Genomic DNA, 26,222 nt, shown 5'->3' on the forward strand with positions numbered 1-26,222 from the left:
TTCAAATATTGTGTCCTTAAAAATTCAATGTCCTAAAACCTTTAAAGCCCCAATCACCCAGTCCTAATTTTGTCTCTGCTTTAGCAGTTGTTTAGTCCAACTCCTTCATCTTAGAAAAGAGAAGATTAGAAAATGATTATTCAAAAAGCATGAGATGTTCTCAAGAATTAAAACTTGATCAGATCATACCACCACCATCATGAAGAACTCTGACAGGGATTAAAAAAGTCAAGTTTTCTAGAAAGAATAATTTGTTTATACAAAGAAGCCTTCAAATGAAGTAGTTTATGAATATAATGGAATATTATTGCTCTCTAAGAAATGATGAGTAGTTTATAGAAAAACCTAGAAAGACTTATATGAACTTTTGTGCAATGAAGTAAGCAGAAGCAGGGGAATGCTGTACATAGCAACACTGCAATGATCGGCTATGGTGGACTTGGTTCTTCATAGTAATACAGCGATCAAAGGCAAGACGTATGATGAAAAATGCCATCTACAGTCAGAGAAAGAATATGGAATCTGAATGCACATCAGAGCCTACATTTTTAAAAAGTTTTTGTCATATCTTTTATTAATTGTTGTATTTACAATATTCTGTAAATATTAACAGTCATCCAGTAAACATCAAGAATAAAAAAGTCTTGTCACATAAATACTGAAACTTAACACTTCATTAAAAAATGCAGGAAACTGTACGCACTTCCAGTATAGTGTCTGTCACTCCTTTCCTATGTATACAGGTTAATAAGACAATAGAATGTGAGTTCCCTTAACTTCAAGTATATCAGCATTTATTAGCAGAGGGGAAGGGACAATGCCACCCACCCACAAAACAGGTTTCAAGTTATTCCCTTTAGGTTTCCATATCAAATGCCTTGAGGACAGGGGAAGGCATGCAAAGAAGGCTTAGAAACTTCATTTTTGAGATTCAGAATAACATGGGCTGGCTTAAAGTAGAGAATGCGGGAATAAAAATTCTGAAATTGTGTCATATGTACCACTTCTTGAAGACCTTTGCTTCTCTTGAGTAAAGGAAGAGAACGGTACAACACTACTGACTAGAGACAGCTTTTAGGACAGAAATCATGATGCTCAGAAACTGATCAAACATACCTTTATAAACCTGGCTGTAGAACACACCATATATCTTCACTATCCAAGATTCATCTATTACACTATATACAAAAACTGCTGTATGTGGTGTGTTGACATGATATCATGGAGACAATCTCCCCATCCCCTGTGGCAGTATAATACAGCTGCTTTCCTCATTCCAAAAAGGATAAAGTGGAAGTCTTTGTCCCTTGACAAACTTTATAAAAGCAGTACATGCAATTATTTAAAAAAGCAAAACACACACCCCTCAAAAATCCATATCCATCAGATTAATTATTAGTAGAGGTTGCAGGTTCTGGAGACTGAAGGAATTCATAAGGGTCATGAACATGTCTTGCTGTTCTCCAACACTAAGATAAGAAGGTCTTCCCAGATGATGCTGATCTCTTTCTGAAGTGTTAGAAAGAGAGCTAAGATTGGAAGATGGCCTGGAGCCCACTCAATCTGTCTGGGCTTCATGAAGATCTTGCAAAAGCTTAGTTTCATCTAGGTTTAAGTGGTTATCATCATGGTCAAGCTCCTTCTTCACTTTCCCCAATGAACTGAGCATGGAAATATCAAGACAGACATCAGAATATGACTTCATTGACATAAAGTCCAAAACAGAACTGTTATTTTCTTCAACTGAGTCACCAATCTTAATTTCATCTGGTGGCTTCATTGGAATATTTCTCCTCTGCTTCAGTTGGTAAATGATTTTGGAATGATCACCACCTGTGATGTGATCCAGTAGGTCATCCACTATTTTCTTACTGTAGCTCCCAGAGTCTTTCACAAATTCCTGTAAGGTTTAAGACACATTGTATAACAGTTTCATCTCCATAGGTGGAATATAACAGTTCCATTTCATCTGATTTCAGGTCACTGAATACGGAATTATCTTGCATTGAAAGTGAAGTACCTGAACTTGTAAGAAATGTGACTTTGTTTCTTCTTTCATCTTTGAATCCTCAAGTAGTAAAACCAGGGAGCAATTTTCTTGAGAGGGAACTCAGGTCCACTGGATGAGCCTCTTCATCTTCTGCCTCAGGATCTGACAGGTTGACCACACTGTACAGTAAAGCCCCATCTCCATTCTTTTTTAGGTAGCCCATCTTGCTGTTTGGGAGGTATCTGTTAATTCTGTCCCGAGCTTCATCAGCCACATGTTCCACCAAGGCTAACACATGTTCTTCTGCTGTGCTGTCTGTCAGGCTGCAGGCATTTCCTTCTGGCTCAAATATGGAGCAAGGGAGGCTGTGGAGTCTCCTTCTCTGGAGATTTTTAAGAAAATGGTGGTCAGGTATCTTTCTGGGATGGTCTGAATATAGTCCTGCCTGGACAAATGGGGCTGGGCTAGATGGTCTCTCAAGGTCCCTTTCAGCTCTAATATCTTCTTTACTTGGCTTTTTGGATTTCTTGGTTGTTTCTACTTGGACAGGAACAACTTCAGGGACAGGTTCCTCAACAGCTGTGCCTTCATTGCCCAAAAGAGCTGCCTGTTTGCTCATCATCTTAAAGCCTGTGTGCAGTATCTTCTTGGCTAACTTGTAGTACACAGTGTCTGGCCTGTTGTAAGTCACTGCATTATCACACATCAGTTTGAAATCTGCCTTAAACTCTGTGACTTGATTTGTACTCGTTAGCTACAATCTTGTCTTTCATTGTACCAAAGTCCATGGGATGTTTTATTATCATGGAGTATCCAGGAGCAATTGCATCCGTGACAGGAAAAGCAAAAAACCCATAAGGATCTTTCCTCTGGAGTTGATGAAGAAAATGTTCTAGCAATTGCTGGATGGGGGGGGTGCTCTGGTTTTCAGCAGGTTGGCTTCGGCATGCTCTGATAGGTCGATCTGGAGGTGGTTCAACTTCCACTTTCTTTCCTGGATCAAAGTCATCAGTCTCTCCCTCGGTGTCACAATGCTCCTTTTCTTGCTTCCTCTTTTTCTCTTCCTTTCTTTTCCTCCTTTCCTCATTATCAAGGTGTTTTTCCTTCTCAGATTTCTTTTTTCTTTTTCTTTTCTTTATGATGTTCTCGCTCATGATCTGATCTGTCATCCTAATAACTAGAATCGTGGCCTGATCCTGAGAGCTCAATAACTTCACTTCCTCCAACCTGAAGGATTAATTTCTTTTCTTTTCTTTTTTTTTTTAGATTTTTGCAAAGCAAATGGGGTTAAGTGACTTACCCAAGGCCACACAGCTAGGTAATTATTAAGTGTCTGAGGCTGGATTTGAACCCAGGTACTCCTGATTCCAAGGCCAGTTCTTTATCCACTATGCCACCTAGCCTCCCCTTGAAGGACTAATTTCAATGGTTTCTCCAAGGGCTTGTCTACATAATCGTTGTACAATGATCACCACTCAGTCTTGTGCTTCTTGTGCAAGGAGCAGAGAGCCTATATTTTTACCTTTTTTAAATTTGTTTTCTGCTTTTTTCCTTCTCATGGTGTTTCTCTTTTTGTTATAATTCTTCTTTCATAGAGTGATTAGTATGGAAATATGTGCAGCATGATTGTACCTGATAACCTATATCAGATTATTTGCTATTCTAGGGGAGGGGGAGAGAAGAGTGGGAGGAAGAAAACTTTACATAAATGAATGTTGAAAATTATCTTTATATATAATTAGAAAAATAAAAAATAACTACTGGAAGAAGTCTAACAGTTAAATAGCACCTACTATGTGCCTGTCACCGTGTTAAATACTTTACAATTATTATTGCATTTGATCCTCACAACAATCCTCAGAGGCAGGTGCTATTTATTATCTCCCTTTCACAGATGAGAAAACTGAGGCAGACAGAGTGCCCAAGGTTATACAGCAAGGAAACCTCTGAGGCTGAATTTGAACTTGTTTTCCTAGTTCCATTTATAAATGGACCACATTTATTAAGCTAGCTAGATAGCATAGTGGAGAGAATATTAGACTTAGAGTCAGAAAGAGTTGAGTTCAAATCCTGCTTCAGATACTTACTTAGTTATGTGACCTTAAGCAGTTCCCTTAATCTCTTTCAACTTCAGTTTATAATAGCATCTGACTCAAAGGATTGTTGTGAGGATCAGTTGAGATAAATATGTGTAAAATGCTTTGCAAATCATAACACCTTATATAAATGTTAACTATTATTCTAGAAGGAAGTAAGTTGTCACTGAGGATGACTGCTAAAGAATATTAGAAAATTCTGTCCTTGATTCTGTTCTATTTGACATTTTTATCTTTGCCATACATGCTCAATGAATAGATCACATACTTATGAAATATGTAGATGACATGGAACTGGGAGGGGCAATTAACATTGGATGATCAAATCAGAATGCCACCCTCTCCACATTCTTTTTTCTAATTTAATGTTTAAACATTTAAAAAATTTATTTTATTTTTAAAATTTTTATCCCTCCCACATTCTTAAAGAATAAAAATGTTTGGGGTGGCTAGGTGACTCAGTGGATAGAGCACCGGCCTTGGAGTCAGGAGTACCTGAGTTCAAATCTAGCCTCAGACATGTAGCCTTGGGTAGGCCACCTAACCCTATTGCCTTGAAAAAATCTAAAAAATAAAAATAAAATTAAAAATTAAAAATTAAAGAATAAGAATGTTTGTCCAAATCTACCAACATGAAATTGAATAGTGAAAAATGCAAAGTTCTGCCTATGGATTCAAAAAGACATCTTCCCAAGTGGATATAGGGAAAGTGGCTGACAAGCCCTAACTCTCATGGGGGTTAGAGGGGATGGCAAGCTCAACAGCTGATTGTTACCAGTAGCAGGATAATGGGAAGATTACACCTCTGTGGGGTACTCACCAGCCTAAAGGACCTGTCTCTTACTGATTCACAGCACAGCTACAAACATCAAGAGATGTAAAGTCCTATATAAATGTTATTTCAATTGGAATGGGAGGGGGAAGAGGGAGGAAGGCATCTAGACTTTGGATTTCATCACTGTGAGGAATTCCACCGTTGCAGATTATTGCTGTTATTGAGTCATTTCAGTCCTGTCTGACTCCCTGTGATCCCGTTTGTCATTTTCTTAGCAAAGATACTAGAGTGGTTTGCCATTTCTTTCCTTGAGGAAATGTGGCAAACAGAGCTAAGTGACTTTTCTGGAATCACATAGTTGGCAAGTATCTGAGGTCAGATTTGAATTCAGGTGCTTCTGACTCCAGGACTGGTGATATAGTCATCTAGCTACCTGTAATTTAGGATCACAGACAGTTGCTATGGCTCTGACGGGTTAAGTGATTTGTCCATAGTTACACGCAGAATGTTATCAGAAGAGATTTGTCTGGGCTCACATTCCTGTAAAGCATCAGGGGAAGGACTAATATCCAGTCTTCTTGACTACAAGGTTGCACTCTATCCACTGTTCTGGGAATTCTTGACCTAGAATCAGATAAGGGACTTTGTGATCTTGAATGGAAAAAAATGTAAGCTGAAAAAAATTTTTGTAGCTAGTGTCTCTTTTAAAAACCTGGTTTCAGGTTGGCTGGGTGGCACAGTGGATAGAGCACCGGCCCTGGAGTCAGGAGTACCTGAGTTCAAAGCCGACCTCAGACACTTAATAATTACCTAGCTGTGTGGCCTTGGGCAAGCCACTTAACCCCATTGCCTTGCAAAAACCTAAAGAAAAAAAAGCCTGGTTTCTCAAATATATAGAGAATTGAGTCAAATTTATAAGAATATTTGTCATATCCCAACTGATAAATGGTCAAAGGATATTGAACAGGAAGCTTTGGATTTTGCCATCATTGCCATCAATGAACAAATTGAAGCTATTTAGAGTCCTATGGAAAAATGTTCTAAATCACTATTGATTAGAAAACAGCAAATTTAAACAACATCTATCAATTGGTTAATATATCAGAAAGGAAACTGATAAATGTAGAAGATGTGGAGAACTTCTATTCTGAAGAGTAATTTGAAACAAAGGGCTATAAAACTGTGCATATTCTTTTCTTTTTCTTTTTTTTAAACCAAGGCATTGGGTTTAAGTGACTTGCCAAAGATCATACAGTTAGGCAATTATCATGTACATATTCTTTTACCCAGCAACACCACTAATAGGTCTGTATCCCAAAGAAATTTTAAAAAGGCAGGGATGGGAGGCAGAACCTATTTGCACAAAACTATAGCAACTCTTTGTGGTGGTCAAGAATTAGAAATTGAGGTGATGTCCATCAGTTGGGGAATGGTTGAACAGGGTTTGGTATATGATAATGATAGAATATTTCTGTGCTGTAAAAAAGTAATGAACAAATTGATTTTAGAAAGAAATGGAAAGACATGAACTGATGCAAAATGAAGTGAGCATAACTGGAAGAACATTATACACAATAGCTGCAATATTGTATGATGATCAACTGTGAAAGACTTAGCTATTCTCAGCAATGTCATAGTCCAAAACACTTTCAAAGGACTTATGAAGTAAAGAACTATCCATCTCCGGAAAAAAGAACTGATAGAATCAAAATGCACATCAAAGCATATTATTTTTCACTTTTTTTTCCTGGTATGGGGGTGGGAGGAAGTCTGTGTTTTCTTTCACAACCTGAATAACATGCAAATGTGTTTTACATGACTGTACATGTATAAATTATAAAAAATTGCTTGAGCTCTGAGGGACAGAGCAAGGAAGAGAGGGAGACAACTTGGAACTGAAAACTTTTTAAAATGTTAAAAGTAATTTTTACATGTAATTGGGAAAATAAAATATTAAAAATACTTTTTTATTTTCAGTAGCCTTTGGTTTCTTTTGTATTTCATGCATTTAAAAACATTATTCTGAGAAAGGGGCCATAAGCTTGCCAGACTACTTAAGGGGTCCATAACCCCAAAAGGGTGAAGAACCCCAACATTATGCCATGTTATTTCTATTATCATTATATACCACCACTATCAGCATTTGATATCATAAAGTTGTATGGGGATCTTAGAAGTTATCCAGACCAGCCTCCTCATTTCAAAGATGAAGAAACTGAAGCCCAGAGAGAAGGCTTACCTAAGATCAAATAAATATTTTTTTTGTTGGAACTGAGATTAGAACCAAGTTCTCCTGCCTCCCAATGCAATGATCTTAGCATACTGCTTAGGACCTTCCCCTAGAAACCATATCTTCTGAACCACAACAAAATACCACTTTTATACAGTCTATGTTCCATATTTACCCAATCCTCATTCTCTCTGTTGTTGAATCATTTTTCAGTTGTGTCTGACTACTAATGACCTCATTTGGGTTTTTCTTAGCAAAGATAATGGAGTAATTTGCCATTTCCTTCTCCAGCCCAATTTACGGTTGAGGAAACTGAGGCAAACAGGGTAAAGTGACTTGCCCAGGGTTTCACAGATGTCTGAGGTCAGATTTGAACACAGAGAGATGAGTCTTCTTGAATAAAGTCTCATTATTCTATCCACTGCACCACCTAGCTATTCTTTATTTTCTTTCCTTCCAAAAAAAAAATAAATAAAAGGATGGTGATGCTGGGGAATATTTCTCCCCACTGGCAAGTAGCCTCCTTTACCATGTAGAAGGAAAGGAAAAGAATTGCTTTTGCTTTCTTTTTAAACTGTGACAAACTCCAAGAAACAATCATGCACATACTTGCTTAAGTTTGTCACTGTGGGCAAATGATCAAAAAAGGCAAAAAAGTTTGGACAGATCAAATGAGCCATTAGAAAATGATGTGCCATTCAGGTACATCCTGAAATCATTGTTCAATTCTATAAGAATGAAAAATGGTGTCAGGAAATGGATGGCAATGGGAAATTGGAAATGGGGTGGAGGGGTGGGAGGAGGGAATCTCATTTGTTCCATCACAACCTGCACATACATAGGAATGTATGAGAGCTGCTAACTCTCACAAGCAGAAGATATGTCCATAGGTCCAAAGATCTTGGCATTCTTAGTCTTCCTGACCCAGCAGGAGACTAGGGATACACTGTGGACCCTCAGCTGGAGGCTATAGTTTTGCACTCTAGTGGGACCTTTTTTGGTCATGATTGAGAAAATGGAGAGAGGCTGGGCTGCAATGAGGAGGAAAAAAAACATGTTGTGGCCACAGCAATTATGTCCCGGAGGACCTCTTGGAATGTGTGTGCTGGGGCTGGGGACTAAGTGTAATAAGAAGGTTCAACTTGGAGCAGCCTCCTGATGGAACAAAGAACTTTTTGAATGATGACCCCTGAGAAAAAGCCCTAAAAGTTTGAGAATCCCTTTCGACTTTCTTTTCCTATGTCTAAGTACATGAACAGATAATGCTACACACACACACAATCCACAATGCATACATGATACACTTATGTATATGTTGTTTAAACATATCTACATACAAATGCACACATGTCTATGTTTATAGCATATGTGGGCTGCTTGGTGGAACAGTGGATAGACTGCCAGACTTGGAATGAGGAATTCATCTTCATGAGTTCAAGGTACTTACTAGCTGTGTGCCCCTGGACAAGTCACTTAACCCTATTTGCCTAGGTTCTTCATCTATCAAATAAGGGGGAGAAGGAAATAGCAAAATGCTACATTATCTTTGCCAAGATATCACTCTTTTTTATCCACCTCTGTTGGGGTCACAGAGAGTCATATAAAACCTAAATGACCGATCAACAACAAAATAAATGTGTATGTGAGTATTCATACATGTATCATGTTTGTTGTTTCAATTAATAGCTTGTAAGACACGACTGAATTTTGTTGTCATTCAGTGACCCCACTCAGGGTTTTCTTGGCAAAGAAACTGGAGTCATTTGACATTGTCTTCTCTAGTTCATTTTACAGATGAGGAAATTGAGGCAAACAGGTTTAAGTGACTTACCCAGAATCACACAACTATCAAGTTTCTGAAGGCAAATTTGAGCTCAATTTCTCCTGACTCCATGCCACTCAACTGTCCCCATATATATATTAAATACTGTCCAATGATGGAGAATTCATTCTGAATTGGAGACTATTATGATTTCATTAATAATCTGTATTGATTGATAATCTTTCTTTAAAACACAAGAGGAAAGAAGCCACCTGGAAGAAACCAATTTGCCTGTAAGCTAAAAAATGTAAGCCCAGTCAAGACTGAGATGAATAATTTCAAATATGGGAGTCCCAGACTCAACCTGGAAGCAAAGAGAATGATGGAGAGAGCAGGAACCAAAAGGAATATTATTCCCTGAATTGACCCTATCTTCGAGAGAAGATAGGAATGGTCTGGGAAGAACCAGCTCCTCCTTTTCTACAGAAGGGAGAAGGGAGTGAAAAAGAAAGCCTGCCAGCTAGTCAGTTTTGTTCTACGGAGAGATCTGTATTGGTTAGAGTAGTTGTTTAGTCATTTCCAACTCTTTGTGCTCCTCCCGCTTTGGGATGTGTGGCAATGATACTGAAGTGGTTTGCCATCTCTTTTTCCAATTCATTTGAGGAAACTGAGGCAAACAGAGTTAAGCAACTTATCCAGGGTCATATAGCTGTGAGTTTCTGAACTTAGAATTTTAACTTAGACATTTCTGATTCCAGGTCTGGTGCTTTATCCACTGTAACTCCTGGTTGCCCTGATTAAAGTAGTAGCACATTTTTTAGCAAAACCAATCAATAGGGTCTTTTTTTATTATTTGTTTAAAAAAACCTGTCATTTATCTGGGAGTACAAGTTCGCTGCCTCTTGAAACAAAGGTTTACTGTTAATGACACTTTTTCTAATGTGCCTGCTCCCTCCCATGAAAGAAATGGCATTAAAAAGCCATCATGTAAGCTTCATATGTATATCTGTTTGGATCCTAAAGGTTCCATCTGTTTTTGCTCCAGGCATCTCTACACTTCAGCGCCAAGAGATGACCTGAGGAAGAGTTGCCGAGTTAGTACATATTGATGCCAACCCTGAGCAGCATCCTTGGAGAATTCTGGTTGCTGGCATGCCAAGTGGAGCAGGACAATTGCCTAGAAATGGATGTTGGGAATGGGAGAAAAAAAGGGGGGCAAGAAAACAAAGTCCCTGGTCCAAACATCACAAAATTAAGACCTTTCCCAATGTCTGAAAACTTTATTTATTGAGATATATAACTACTTAATTTCAGAGAATACAAACATGGACTAAACTGGAAGGAACCTTTCTGTGCCTACTTCTTTTCCATATCAATCAATCAATAACCAAGGATTTATTTGGGGTCTGTTATTTGTCTGGCAGTTAGGTGGCACAGTAGATAGGGTTCTGGACTTGGAATCAGGAAGACTCATCTTCATGTGTTCAACTCTGGTCCCACAAAACTGAACATGATTCTTCAGTTATGGTTTCAAAGAGGAGGGCATGGTAGGCTTTAAAAACCTTTTCGGGGGCAGCTAGGTAGTACAGAGCACCAACCCTGGAACCAGGAGGACCTGAGTTCAGATCCAGGCCCAGACACTTAATAATTATCTGTGTGACCTTGCAAAAATCACTTAACCCCATTGCCTTGCAAAAAACAAAAAAAACCCAAACCCTCAAAACCTTCAAAACAAATCCTTGAGGAATTGTTTGTTATATATGAATGAATTAATGAAGAATTCATTTATTTATCTTTCACTATATGTAAAAGCACTGTGTGAAGTGCCAGAGATACAAGTGGGGAAAAAGTTAGTTCTGCTCTCAAAAGTTAGCTCTGCTCTAAGGGAGCCAAGCAGGTTTCAGCTACAAGTCAAATGGAAAATCCTCATGGTCCTTAAGGTTCAAGAGCAAAGCACAAGGCAATGCCCCTTCTTTCGTATCATTTATATCACTAAAGTCAAACTCATTTCAAACGTTGAATCATTTGACAGAGAAAAAGTCTTTGGTGTCCAGAACTTTCTTTTCTGGATCTTTAGTTGATGTGACCAGAAGGAGCAGTTTGTGAAGTGGCATCTCCACAGGAGTTAATTCTCAGAATGATGGCTATAGACATTGGGCTGGAAGCATTCCTATTCTCAAGGTTCTTGGATACAAGATCTTGGGCTGTTGTCTCCATCAGGTTCAGAGGGGAAATGGTAGCCAAGATAGTGGTGGTGGTTTACTTGCCTGGCACATGCTGCCTCCTGTTCCTAAGGTTTCCCCACTACTTCAGATAGGCTGGCCAGCTGGTTGGCAGTTGGTGGGCTTGGTTGGCCCCTCAATATTGGTCCTGATTGTGAAAGATGAAACCACATCTGTGATAGTTCCAGGCATTCAAACCTGCCCAGAATTTTCCATTCTAAACAACCATAGTTTTAAAATGTTCAAGCTTCTCCAGTAGAGCAGAAACCTTTTATAAATGCACCTAGGCTGCCTTTATTAATATCAATCATGAGTATAAAAGTGAGAATTAAAGGACTTGGGAGAACTTCTTTGGTGTTAGGCAATGCACTTAAATAAGAAGTCAGAAGAACCCAAGAGAGTGTTTTGAAGGCAATAACAGAATACGCTCTCTTCTCTCTCTCTCTCTCTCTCTCTCTCTCTCTCTCTCTCTCTCTCTCTCTCTCTCACACACACACACACACACACACACACACACACACACACTCTTCACTCTCAGTAGTTACCAGGATAACCAATTTAATATGTGCAAATAGGAAAAAACCTCAGTAGTCTTCCATTTTTAGCTTCCCATGGGATGGCTCTATGTGAATGTTCCACAGATATGACAAACTAAACAATCCATATTTCATTTTTCAAAGAATCTGCCCTTTCCCTAATTTTCTTTCTTATGACATCACCATCCTCCCAGTTCCCAGGACCACAATTAGATGACTCTTCTCCCTTATACCACATATTCTTTTTTCCAAATTGTTTTTTTTAATTTTATGGTTTTTTTTTAAAAAAAATTTTATTTATTTAGGGCAATGGGGTTAAGTGACTATATGACATATTCAATGAGCAACCAAATGCTGTTCAATCTGCCTCTATTCAAATTATCTTTTCACCACAAATGATCAAATTTTAGTCCTAATTTCTTGCCAAGACTATAATTCTTTTAGAACTGGTCTTCTTGCTTCCAATCTCTGCACCCTCCAACCCACCTTTTACATTTTACTGCCCAATGCCTTGCTCTGATCTTGTGTCTACTTAAAAACCTTTAGTAGATCCCTGATGACAAATAAAATATGAATTGCTGATCCTGAAACTCAAGGCTCACCACTATCTGGTCTCTAGTCAAACTAGATTCCTCTCTTACCCCCTTCTCAGGATGCCCTCTTATCATCATCTCATTTGCCATTTTCAGAAACTGGAAAAGATTTTTGCCCTGTTTCAGACTGTTGAAGTCTCCCACTCCCCCACCTCTCAAAAGTCTTTACTAGGGACTATCTTCATGAAATTTTACCTGATATCCCCAAATGAAGGTGATCCTTCAGTTTCTCAGATTATTCCGTTGAATTTCCATCCTTTCCCTTTCTGTCAGTTTTTTGTATACATTCTTCCCATTCATTTGTTCGAAGTTTCCAGAGAGCAAGGCCTGTATTGCATCTATTTTTGTATGCCTACTACACAGCATAATGTCATATACAAAATAAGAACTTTATAAATGTTTGTTAGATATGGTATGGTGAATTACTACATACAGTTGATTAATTTTCAAAGACATCAGAAAATTCACTTAATAATGGATTTATAATGAAACTATATTATATTATATTGATCACAATTTCATTTCTCTTTATTCAGAAACACAGAATTGTTTTTAACTAACTAACCTATCCATCTATAATGTTCTAACTAACCTACCCATCTATAATGTTTCAATAATGGTAATCTAGCCATGACTTGAAGATCTTATATGAAAGGGAAGTCACTACTTTCTTGGTTTTTGTTTTTTTGGCAAAGCAATGGAGTTAAGTGACATGCCCAAGGTTGGTAATTATTATGTATCTGAGGTCAGATTTGACCTCAGGTCTTCCTGACGCAAGGGTTAGTGCTCTAGCCACTTGCCACCTAGCTGCCCCGGAAGCCACTACTTGACAAGAGAGTTCATTCCATTTTGAGATAGCTCTAATTGCTAAGAAATGTTTTCTTTACATTGGGCCTAAATCTGTTCTGTGAAGGTCCTTTAGAAGCTTGCTATGCTTGAGGATATCATCATGAACATCAACTTTTATGGTATTGGTAAAATATGGGGAATGCTATTTAATAGATTTTAAATTTGTAAAATGTCATATAAACCCACTTATTTTAATTGAAACAATTATTCACAAGATGAATTCTTGAAATTCTTTGGTATTTGGAACCATTTGCAATCAATAGGAAAATATAGACAAGCAAGAGGTATAAAAATTACACTAGAATTTGTGCAATTTGAACTTATGGGGATGGCCCTATGGCCTTGTCTAGACAGGGACATTTTCTGTACTGCTTCAGATTGACAACTGAAGTTATTTGCCAAAAATTATGCAACTTTTCATGTACTGTCTGGGACACTGAAAGTTTATATGATTTGCCCACCCAGGGTCATGAAGCTAGTCCACATTAAACTAAACTTGACTTTGAGTCTCCCTAAACAGAAGGCCAGCACCATTATCATATGTTCTCTAACAATTACTAATTTGATTTAATGTTAATGAACTAATTTAAAACAATGGATTCTATTGAGAAGTTCAATCAAGGTGTGGGGAAAAGTTACAAATGGTGTGAAAACTTATGTATTACTGACAGTATAATTTATTTTGCAAAGCCCAAAAGGATCCATGACATTGAGTTGCAAATCTAAGTGAAATGTGAGAGGAACTCCCATGTGTATAATCTCCATTCAAGAACACAAAAGAAGCAACTGATTGTAAAAACAACTTTTAAAAGACATTTGGAAAAACAAAAACCAATGGAATCTGTTAATTACTTAAGATTTTCTCTACAGAAATAAAAGTTTTTTCCTTTGCTATTAACAGTGATGAAGATTAACATGAGTTGAAAAATCATTTTTACTAGACTATCATATTTAACTAATGATAAAAAATACCTAACTTGAAAAGAGTAACTTTTATTTACTAATATTGTTGAAGTGATTCAAGGGAACAATGGTTACAACTTAAAACAAAAATCAGATTGAAGAAATTCATATTAATGCTTTGAAATGGAGAATTTTTTATGCTTCCCTTTGAAAGAGATAGTTGGTGTCTGTTAGCCACAAATAATGTGTAATTCCCCAATCCTTTCCTAATCTAAACACCACAATAATTCATTATAGAGTCTACCAATATTACAAAGGGGCAAGTGGAAAAATTTTAAGGCTGGCCCCCAGTTTAGTCCTAAAAATATTTTAAAATCACCATGAAGATATCATCACATGGATCTTAGGAGATTTCTGCTCTCTGTGACATTTCAAAGCAAGAAACAGCTGGGGAAATCATTTATAGCTATAGAGAAAACTGAAATGTCATTTTTTGAAGCTAAAAATAAATCACATTTTTCTTTTGAAAAGACAGAAGCTATTCAAAGACTTATAAAGAGACTGATTGAGAGTACTAAAGACTCATGGAGCTTTCTTTTGTAGGCATCTGGTTGGAGAAGATAAAGTTAGAATCAGTAGCCAGGTTAGATAGAGGACTTCGGCATGAATGAAGCAATTTTTTCCTCTTGAAGGCAGACATTAGGCATTGGCATATTTTCGGCATTGTGGTATGGGAGGGAGGACAACTTTGATGTTGGAACCTGGTTGTTTGGAGGGTTGGTATCCAACAGGTTTTGCTTTGTTCTTTTTATCAGGTGAGTCAAATGAAGTTTTATTTAACTGCTCTGTAAAAACAAAAAAACAAACATATATTTAACCCCCATCAGTCTGTAGGATGAGGAAAATGAGGGTTTTACAAGACTGAAGCCATTATAGATTTTTTTCAAAGCAAACTGTAAAGCATAAATAAAAACTGAGCTAAAGAGCATGTGAAAGTCATCATGTCCATGTAGGGATGGATTATTCCAGAGAGTATTTAGGCATTTGCTCTCCTTCAGAAAGGAGATGCCAAGCTCCAATTGCTCGCCACCATTAATTCTGGTCCCTTGTGGCAACCAGGGGAATGTGCCAATGATCACATCCCTTTTCTTTCCCCTCAATATCCCCTTCCCCTTCTAACCACTAGAGACATGCACCTTGAAGTCCCTCCTCAGAAAAGTACTGGCTTGGAGAGTAATACAAGCAACCAAGGACATTTGTACAAGACTGGCAAGATCACAGAATCCCAGGATCTCAGAAATGGAAGCAGTCCTGGAGGCTGTTCTAATCCAACCTATACCTGGACAAGGATCTTCTTTCACAACATCCTTTACAAGGAGATGTTCATCCAAGCCTATGCTTGGAAATCTCCAGGGAGGGTGAATGTAGCAGCTCCCTGGGCAACCTCCCATTTCTACTTTTGAAAGCTAAAATTACAGGGAAATCTCTGTTTTGTCGTAACTTTATTCTCTTGTTCCTAGTTTTGTTTATGAAAGTATGAGTTCTGATGTGTCTTTATAATTTGGAAGGATATAATAGAAGGATTAGCTCTATCTCAGCTGAGAGGTGGAAAACAGTGGAGCAAGGAGGTGCTTGAGTTTCAAAGGTATAAGACTGTGGCAGAGAAGTAGGAATTGCCAATCAAAGGCAGCTGATGAAGAGAACACCTTCACATAGTGAGAAAAGGTGGGAAAGTCACTGCTTGTAAATCTTGTTCAGATTTATGGTTGAGCTAACAGATGTGGAAAATGGGGAGCTTGCCATCATATTTAGTCATAAAGACCACCAGAAAAAAATGACAAAAGACCGAAGAAGCCATTTCTAGCAAATATGGTAGGTAATCATCTGGTGACCCTTCAAAGAATACCTGTAAACTAAAGCAATTGTGGCTGTATAAGGGGGAAGAAAAATAAACACTTATGTAGCACCTACTATGGACCAGGCATTATCCTATTTATTTTTTTTTAAAAATGTATATATATACATACATAAAATTTCATCCTCACAGCCACCCTGGAAAGTAGGTATTATTGTTATTACTTTAATTTTACAGCTGAGGAAACTGAAGTTGACTTGCCCAAGATCACACAACTGGGCAATATCTGTGGCTGCATTTGAACTCATGCCCAGTAGTCTGTGCAATGTGATGTCCCCTAAAGATACCTCTGTAACGAGGAGGATACTTTTCATCCTAGAGAATAATATATCTTTACTCTTCAGGTTCTAATGAAAAAAAAATATCCTTCTTTGAAAAAAATGGAAGAAATTTAGGCAGAAAAAAAGAAGAAAAAAACTTTTAGAAAGGAAAGGGGAATCATAAGCCATGCCAGAAGGTCAGAGGGTAGGAGAATATACTAAAAAGAAGCAAAGGAAGGACCATTTATTGAGCACTCAAAGCTAAGTCATAGTTACAGGTACAAAGCTTTGCCTGAGTGGACAGGACTGAAGACCCTCAGGAGGATGTGGTTTCTTGACCTTCAAGGGTTGTTGATGTTGATCCACGAGTGCTATCAGGGTCTTACCACTTAAAGAGAAAGATGAAACAAGAAATGATTGGTGACTCCTAACACTGACACAAAGCTTTTTGTAACCTTGACAGAAATTTAAAAATAAATATATCTGCTGAGGTATGTATTTTAATTCATATGCAAGCAAATTATCTCACCCAAGGATATCTAGAAAGCATTGCTGTAAACTGCAAAATCCTGAGCAAGGAAATGAAGATTTTTAGGGACATAAGGAGCATTCTCATACTGTCACCCAAATTTCAGTTAAGGGATTTAAAAGAGAAAATCAGAATGAGGCTATAGTGGAATCTCTCTAAAATAAAATTCTGAAGGTTCTGAAAAAAAAGCCTAATGGAGGGGAAAAAAGGGAGAAATCATATAAAGAGACTAATTAGAGCTCATTGACCAACTCAAAATTTTAAAACAATGGAAGCAAAGGAAGGGAACAAAACTTGAATGTGAGGGTGATACAGTCCTATCAGGATAGTGTCAAGACAGCTAACACCCAGAAGGAGGAAGGTTGGTGATGAATGTTCAAGACATTTTTTTGGGGGGGGGGGCGTTTAGCAAGGCAATGGGGTTAAGTGGCTTTAAGTGTCTAAGCTGGATTTGAACTCGGGTCCTCCTGACTCTAGGGCTGTTGCTCTATCCACTATGCCACATAGCTGCCCCAGGAAAAGGGTTCTTAAAAAAATAACTGCTAGTAAGATATTGGAGCTGTGATGAGGATCAAAAGGATAGAAACATTGACATGGGTGAATGGGGATAAACTGCAAGAAAGCAGAACTATCCATTTTTCTTTTTCTTTTAACTTCTAAGCAAAATGATCTTTGAACTGGGGTAGAGAGAAAAAAATGGTTAACAGGGAGTTGAAACCTGAGCTATTTGAAAAGAAGATGACAGTTTGTTATTAGATCTGTCCTGGTGATCAGTGAAAGCCACCTGGCTAAGATGGATGACATCCTGGAATACTAAGAAAAGTGGCAGACAGAAATCTTTGAAAAATTATGGAGAATGAAAGGAATCAAAAAAGGATTAAAGATATGCCACTCCCCCACCTTTTTTTAAAAAGAAGGAAACTATAGATTCTTCAAATCTTGGAAAAATTCAAGAATGTATTAATATAGAAATTTAACTGGTGTTCAAGAAGAGCCAGATAAATGCTATCCTTTCTTCCTTTTATGACTAAGTAACTAGATTACTTACACAGAATAGTTGTAAGTGGTACATCAAAGGAATGCTGTGTTCAAAATATCTTACTATCCTTACAAACAAAATGATGAGAAGTGAATCACATGGAGATTTAAGTAAACTGTAGTACAGTGGATTCAACATGGGATCTGAAGAGATTGGTAATTGATGAATTAATGTCAATTTAGACATTTTGGAGTGAATTATATAATAGATTTGTCTTTGACCATGTACTTCTCAACATTTTTATCAATGACATGAATGAAAGCATAAATGGCATTGCTTGTCAGATTTACAGGATACATAAAACTAAAGAATAACTAAAATGTGGGGCGGCTAGGTGGCGCAGTAGATAAAGCACTGGCCCTGGAGTCAGGAGTACCTGGGTTCAAATCCGGTCTCAGACACTTAATAATTATCTAGCTGTGTGGCCTTGGCCAAGCCACTTAACCCCATCTGCCTTGCAAAAACCTAAAAAAAAAAAAGAATAACTAAAATGTTGGATGAGATAGCAGGATCCCCAGAGATTTTTAAGTATTAAAACAATGGGTCAAATTTAATAAAAATTAAATTTAATGAAGATAAAGAATAAAGTTCACTGATAGAAAATGGAAGAAAATGGCTTCCTAACAGTTCATGTGGGTATTTTATTGACATATAAATTCAATATCAATCTTAGGGAAATTAGCTTAAAAAAGTTACTTTATATTCATATTCTGTATTAAGACATAATGTTCAGTCCAAATAAAGTGGTCCTGGTCTGATCACAATTGGAATATCATCTTTTTTTTTTTTTTTAGGTTTTTGCAAGGCAAATGGGGTTAAGTGGCTTGCCCAAGGCCACACAGCTAGGTAATTATTAAGTGTCTGAGACCGGATTTGAACCCAGGTACTCCTGACTCCAGGGCCAGTGCTTTATCCACTATGCCACCTAACCGCCCCAATATCATCTTTTTCAATGAGGATTATATTTTCAGAAGGACACGGATGAGCTATAGAAAGCATGTTCAAATGAGGCAACTGACATTAAGATAATATCATGTGAAATTTGGGTGGAGGAACTGGTAATGTTTAGCTTAGAGAATTGAAGACCATGGGTAAAATGGTTCTTGTACTCAATAGTACATCTGCCACTGTAGATTTTCACATCCTTGTGCCTAGATTGTATTTCTATCATATTTCCTCCTCTCAGAATCTTTATCTACCTTCAGGATTCATCTCAGGCACCTTCTGAATAGTCTTTCCTTGTCCCTTTGGTAGCTAGTACTCTCCTCTCTCATCTGTCTCTCTGTCTCTGTCTCTGTCTCTGTGTCTCTCTCTCTCTTCTCTCCCCCCCCGTTTTTTTCTCTCTCTCTGTCCAGATTACCTTGTATTACAATTATTTTTGTTCCTATCTGCCTACCACCATTCTAACATGAGATCCTTGAGGACAGGGACAGTTTCATTTAGGGTTTTCCATCCCCAATACTTAGTTTCATTCCTTGAACATAGTAGAAATTTAATGAATATTTGCTGACTAGAATCCTGCCTAGAATACCTATCATCTGTATGATTGTGAGTAACAGAACTTCTCTGAGCACCTGCAGGACCTAGCTCTCAGAGTAGTTGTGACATCAAATGAGATAATACAGATAATGTGCTTTGTGAACCCTGAAGGGCTTTGCAGACACCAACTGTAATTGCTCTTCTTGCATCCTGTTAAGGATTGTCAAGTACTTTCATCCTCCAACAGTAAGTCAGCCAAATCACACAGATCTCCTCCTCAAAAGATAGTCAATTTAATCTTTTCTTTGCTGCTCTTCAGTACTCAATGGCCTTCTACTCTCTTCTTGAAGAAAGCATTGCTCATCTCCAGTCTACAACAATGGTATCAAACTCAAGTAGAAATGGGACTACCTATACAGGCTATATAGACATTTAGAAAACCAAATTAATTATCTACATTCTACTGTATTTTTATTTATTTTGTCAAATATTTCCTAAATACATTTTAATCTGGTTTTGGCAATCCTAGAATTAGAAGCAATGTGACCAAAGTATCAAGAGTTTTGACACCCTCTGGTCTTTTTCTTTGGCCTCTTCCAATTTCTTAATCCTAAACCACATGTGTATTTTATTATCCTTCCTCTGCCTTTGTTTGTATTAAAGTTTCTAATTATCAGTGTGGATGTTGAATTGGTTTGGAGGATTTTGGTAGAATTTTTCAAAGAATTTAGCTGTCTGAATCTTTCAAAAAAGATGAATGTTAGCACATAAGCTATAGTCTTCTTACTTACAGGGCAAAATGATTCATTCTGTCCTATGGTAAGACATCTCTTGTTGCCTTTGGGTATATGATAAAGTCAACTCAAACAAGTCCTTTAATTTGCCACTGCAAGGAGAACTTGTGATCCATCTTTCCATGACTTCTTCCCCCCCACTTTTTTTTTTTTAGGTTTTTGCAAGGCAAATGGGGTTAAGTGGCCAAGGCCACACAGCTAGGTAATTATTAAGTGTTTGAGACCGGATTTGAATCCAGGTACTCCTGACTCCAGAGCCGGTGCTTTATCCACTATGCCACCTAGCCGCCCCCATGACTTCTTGATTTAATTCTACTCAACTCAACAAAAACTTGCTTGTGTCTACTATGTCCAAGGAAGTGTACTAAATTTCAGGAATACAAAGACAAAAAAAAGTTCCTTCCCTCAAGGAAAGTTTGTTGTATTTTCTTCTTTTTATTTCTTTCAGAGTAAGAATTCCAATAGCAATTTGGTTGAGATTTTGCAACAGTTTATCAACTCAATCTTTGCATTGTGGTTAATGTCTTAGTATCTTCTACCTTCTTTTTCATCACTCTTCCACCATCACTGCCAAAGTGGAAAGGGGAAGGGATCCATTTTTCTTTGTTCCATGAGTTACTATGGCCAAATGAATCATTGCCTGATGACCAACTTACAGATGTCTGACTTCTCAATTGAATTAGGTTGGTTTTCAGAGAGGAAACAGGTTTGTTTCTAAATCTGTATTCTAAGCTTTTCTAGTTGAAACTGGTACAACTTGCCTTTCAAGGGTGTAAGATTACTTTCATGCCATAATGAATAATGGAAAGAAAACTTAAGTGGAAGCATTTACTTATTCAGTCTTTTTTCAAATAGCTCTTAAATGCTTTCTATATATTGAATTATACCAGCCTAGATCCTGAGAAAATACAAAGATAAATAAAATAGCACCTTTTCTCAAGAAGCTTAAAATCTAATATGAGTAAAAAGATATATATATATAATATATATGTATACATACAAATATAAATAAACATAATACAGATCTGAAGAGAAAATAAAAATGCAAGTAAAATACTTAAAAGGCACTTTATACTTTTAAATAATTATCAAAGCACAGAGGACTATAGGATCAGATGAAGGATAGGACACTATTTGACTAATGAGAATCAGGAGGTCTTCAAAAAAGGAGAGGACATGGGGCGGCTAGGTGGCGCAGTGAATAGAGCACGGGCCTTGGAGTCAGGAGTACCTGGGTTCAAATCCAACCTCAGACACTTAATAATTACCTAGCTGTGTGGCCTTGGGCAAGCCACTTAACCCCATTGCCTTGAAAAATCTAAAAAAAAAAAAAACCAAAAAGGAGAGGATATTTGAAAAAGGTATGAAAGGATGGGAAGAATGTCAATAGGCAGAGATGGTCCAAGAGCTCATCAGAAACATGAATGTCACAGAGGGTGACATACTCAGATATATATGAGGAGAAGTACTGAAGAAGCTTGGAAAGGTGGGCTTGTAGCTAGGTGATGGAAAGCCTTGAATGCTACATTAAAATGTTTGGGTTTGTTTCCCAGGCAAGGAAGAGCCAGAGAAGGCACTGAATCATGTAGTGACACAAGCTGGGCTTCGTTTTAGGAAGATTGATCAATTTGATCTTTGGATTTTGGTGAATGTAGGTCTAGCAATAATGTATCTATTCTTTGATTAGTGCATCACTTAATACAGTGTCTGACTCATAGTAGGCACTTGATATTTATTAACTTATTGACTTAATAATTACTAGCAGCATTAAGTTTGATTTCTTATCCTATTGGTTTTTAAAACATACTTTCAAATTTCATGTTTCATTTGAAACATACATTTGAATTTTAAAAGTTCAAAGGAAAACTATAAAATTCGTACCTTTTGTTGTTTCTGCTAAAAGAAAAGCTTTTGATAGATCTGAATTTACAGGAGCTTGACTCTCCATAGTCTCTTTACCTAAATGACCCAATGTTGATAATGGAGGAGCTTTAGATAAAATAAATGATTCTCTGTAACTGAAAAGAAAAAAAAGAAAAATGAATGCCCTGATATTGAATATTTATTCATTCAATAAGCATTATCTTATTATATACTCAGGCACTATTAATATTTGGATACACAGCAATAACAATGAAATGGTCAAGGAGTTTACATTCTATTGGGGAAAGCAAATTTCCCATAAAGAATAGGAATCAGATTTGAGATTTCATTGGTGTAAGGAACTTCCAGGTGAAGACACTCCTTTTCCCATGCAGGTCAATACTTTCTCTGCAAACTTATGGTCAGAAGAGTTGCCTAAAATGCTGATAGGTTACTGAGACTCATCCAGTCATTAGGGGTCAGAAGGAGTTCTTAAACACAGGTCCTCCTGGTTTCAAGGCCAGATCCCTAACCATCAAGTCACACTACCTCTTAGTATGGAGGTTCTAGACAAAAATTGCATTTAAGCAAACACAAAATAAATTAAAAGTAAATACAAGGTAAGTGAGGGTAGGAGAGAGGCTCACAAGTAGAACCATTAGAAAAGTTTTGTGTAGTGGATGACTTTGAGTAGTGCCTTTAAAGAAGCAAAAGATTGTAAGAGACAATGGTTAGGAAGGTGTACAAGCTTACTGAATAATAAATGCAAGTATGTTTATTTATGGACAGGTAGGTAGTGCAGAAGATAAAGTGCAGAGCCTGGAGTCAAGAAGACCGAAGACCGGGGTTTAAATTTGTCCTCAAACATCCTGTGTGATACTGGAAAAGTCACTTAACCTTGTTTGCCTCAGTTTCCTCCTCTGTAAAATAAGCTGGAGAAGAAAATAGAAAATCACTCTAGTTTCTTTGCTGAGAAAACCCCTAATGGAATCACAAAGAATTGGACGTGACTGAAACAACTGAAGAACAACAACAGCATTTATTTTTTACTAGAAAGAGAAAAATTAATATTCCTGTGTTTAGATACAAAGCTGTATTTTTAGCATCTGGTTAACTTGCATAAAGTGATGCCTTTGTTGTGGAATGCATCCCTGTTGCATTTCAATTGCCTAGGTATTATAAGGTTGTTTAGTACCATGATTAAAAAAAAATTAAGAGGGCGGCTAGGCGGCATAGTGGATAGAGCACCTGCCCTGGAGTCAGGAGTATCTGAGTTCAAATCCATCCTCAGACACTTAATAATTACCTAGCTGTGTGGCCTTAGGCAAGTCACTTAACCCCATTTGCCTTGACAAAAACCTAAAAAAAATTAAGCATGATACTTTTGCTGGACCCAATGTGGAATAAATTATATTACTCCCTTCTCTGCCATCTAAGGAGCAAGATAGCTGTCTCAGAAGATGCCAAAAGGGATAGAGCCAAGTTAGAGGATCTAACCCACATCCTATGATTGAGCATATTTCATTGTCCTAGGTTCCAGATTTATTCACTCTCATTCATGGAGGAGGTGAAATTTCAGGGGATGGAGGAAATTTGGTGGCCTATGACTGTGAAAAGAGCTTTGAAGTGAGAGGGATAACTTGAAGAATAGTGGAGAGTGGTCTGGAGAAAGAAAAAAAAGAATATGGCAGTACAGGAGCCTCCTGGTTTCAGGGTTTAATACCAGATGAAATAATGGAAAGCTATAAGAGAGCCTTATGTAGGAGAGAACATACCTTTACTAAGAGGAACAGAACATTTCATTTCACAATAAGACTAACACATTATAAGCATTTATCACTGGATAGTCAGTCTTTCACTTCAAAAGTACAGTAAAAAGAATGGATTAGAAGCAGAGGACTAATGTTCCGATTCTATTTCTGTCACATGAATATTTGAGTGAATATGGGCAAATTCTTAAAGTTTTCTGGGACTATTTGGGAGGGGGTTGACTCAACCCCTCCTTCCAAAGTCTCTTCCATTTCAAAATTTATAATGTGAAAACCTAGCTCAGCCTTGAGGTTTAGTCTGAGACTCTGTACTTCAGTTGAGTTGTTAAATTACAAACAGATGCTAAGCACTTTATAAAACTAGTTTCATGATCAGTAAATCCCATCCACAGTCAGCTTGAATGATTAATCTGGCTACATCTTCTGGAGTGTAGAAAAAGAAGGGCCAACCTGGTTTCATGGAAAGAAATGTCAGACACAGAATCAGAGGAGACATTGCTTAGACTCTCTAAATCTCAGTTTTCTTGTTATAATAATGGTTAAAATTTATGAAGAACTTACTATGTCCCTGATATTGTATTAAATGCTTTATTATTATTCTCTCATTTGAGCTTCACAACCACTCTGAGAAGAAGATAATATTTTTATTACCATTTTTATAGATGAGGAAACAGAAGAAGAGGGAAAGTGTCACAAAGCCAAGAAATGTCTGGAGCCAAATTTGAAGCTTCCTGACTCTAGGCCTGGCTCTCTATCCCCTAGCTGACTTAGCTTGGGTTAACTCATAAGCTTGTCATGAAGACAGATAAAATGTTTATTTTGCAAACTTTATAGTACTATATAAATACAAGGATTGGGGGAGGGGTCGAGTCAATCAAATGACCTAGTCTATTTAGTCCTACTCATAACAGGAGAGACTACTTCTAGGAAGAGTCGTCAACAAGTCAGAAGTAGGCACTAAGTGTGAATAAGGCCTATATACTTCTATTGAATCAACCAACCAACCAATCAAAGGCTAATTTAGACCAGGTATAAAAAGTTCTTGATAAAATTTAGAAGTTGCAGAAAGTCCCTGGATGAAATGGAGTGAAATTGTACAGGAAGTAAATTCATATTGACTAAGGAATTTGGTTGTGATTTCTGGACCTTGAGTAAAACTATATTTTTGGTGGTAATAATCAAATCAGTCCATCCCCACATTATCATGCTAAGAGAAATGTAGGTGATTTGATTGACTCCATTGAGCCTACCTACACCCTTACATAAAAATCAACAATTATTATCAAAATGAAGGGACTTTTGTGGTAATATATTCAGACCAGGAATCACCAGAGCTTCCCTGTCTTGCATATGTTTGGAAATACCTTGGGTGGTAGTGGTAGTATTCAGTCATGCCTGACTTTTCAGACCCCATTTGGGGTTTTCTTGGCAAAGATACTGGAGTGGTTTGCTATTTCCTTCTCCATTCTATTTTACAGATAAAGAACTGAGGTAAACAAGGTTAAGTGACTTTTTGAGGGTCACAAGTGTCCAAGATTAGATTTGAATTCAGAACTTCCTGATTCTGGGCCCTGAGATCTATTCACTGCACCACCTAGGTGCTCAATTCCTGGGGTCAATAACTATTCAATCCTATACCCTATATCACTTAAACTTAGAGCTATAACATTATCAAATATAGCAAGATATAGCAGATGTTTGTAATGATTACACCCATAAGTCCCCAAGAAAAAGTTTATATCCATCCAGTAGAACAAATCTCAGTGTCATTAAATAGGTCCATGGAAACATAATTTTAGGTGAAACAATATTGTCAAAGGATAGATAGTTTTATAGCAGTAATGTCACAAATGGAAGTAATATTCCTGGGAAACCAGCACTAGGACAATAAAAGTGAAAAAGTAGCATTTAAATGGAACAGAGAGTGTGACAGGATTGGTCTGGTTGAATAAACTGACAAACCTGGGATCTATAAACCTAGTGCCCCAAATCATCAGAGAGATTCCTATGGGTTTTCTGTCTTTTTTTCTATCTTCTCCTAGTCTGGCCCATCACTCTCATTCAGCTTTTCAGCTACCTACTATCCATTGTCATTTAAATCGTCTATTTGCCAATATCTTTCTTCTCTCTCCTCTTCTTTGTATTTAATCCCTTTTTTCATTGGTACTCCTTCCTTGACCTTTCTTCCACATTGCTTTTGCTTTACTAGTTGGTCTTTGGGTTTGCATATTGATTACCCGTGTCCATTGTGTGAGAACAGGAAACCTTCCTGGGGCAGCAGGAATACAGGGGCAAAGTTGGTCAAGTCAGATGTCCCCAAGGGTTCCCTCTTGAACCTTATTGAAGCTGCAGGTTACATGACCCAATGACCCAAGTGGTCCAGGGACAGATCCTGAATGGAATGAAATTCATCTACCTCTACCCCCACCCCAAATAACCCTTTCCTTTGAAGAAGAAGGCTGAGTTGAGAAGAAAAGATCTTGAAAGTCAGCCTGGGGTAATCTCACAGTACCTTTTCCTCCCTCCACCAGTGGCAGTAGATAATGGTTCCAACAGCTGATAAAGAAATATTAATTAGCAGCTTCCCAGGACAGAGAGGAGGTACTAGTTATGGAGAT

At 37.5% G+C, this 26,222-nt stretch overlaps 1 protein-coding gene and 1 pseudogene across 1 annotated transcript in view; both read right to left on the minus strand.

Annotated features, from left to right (window-relative positions):
- Positions 1-1,315: 1,315 nt before the first annotated feature.
- LOC141494133 (bromodomain-containing protein 9 pseudogene) lies at positions 1,316-8,096 on the minus strand (annotated as a pseudogene).
- Positions 8,097-11,869: 3,773 nt separating this feature from the next.
- LOC141492918 (leucine-rich repeat and guanylate kinase domain-containing protein-like) overlaps positions 11,870-26,222 on the minus strand; it is a 39,651-nt gene continuing 25,298 nt past the window's right edge. Inside the window, exons 5-6 of the mRNA XM_074193662.1 lie at positions 21,854-21,990; positions 11,870-14,801 (exon numbers count right to left, since the gene is read on the minus strand). Of these exons, the coding sequence (XP_074049763.1) occupies positions 14,656-14,801; positions 21,854-21,990 (283 nt within the window). The 3' untranslated portion in view covers positions 11,870-14,655. The remainder of the gene's footprint in view (positions 14,802-21,853; positions 21,991-26,222) is intronic.

The sequence above is a fragment of the Macrotis lagotis genome, chromosome 7, assembly GCF_037893015.1.
Source record: "Macrotis lagotis isolate mMagLag1 chromosome 7, bilby.v1.9.chrom.fasta, whole genome shotgun sequence".
Lineage (NCBI taxonomy): Eukaryota > Metazoa > Chordata > Mammalia > Peramelemorphia > Peramelidae > Macrotis > Macrotis lagotis.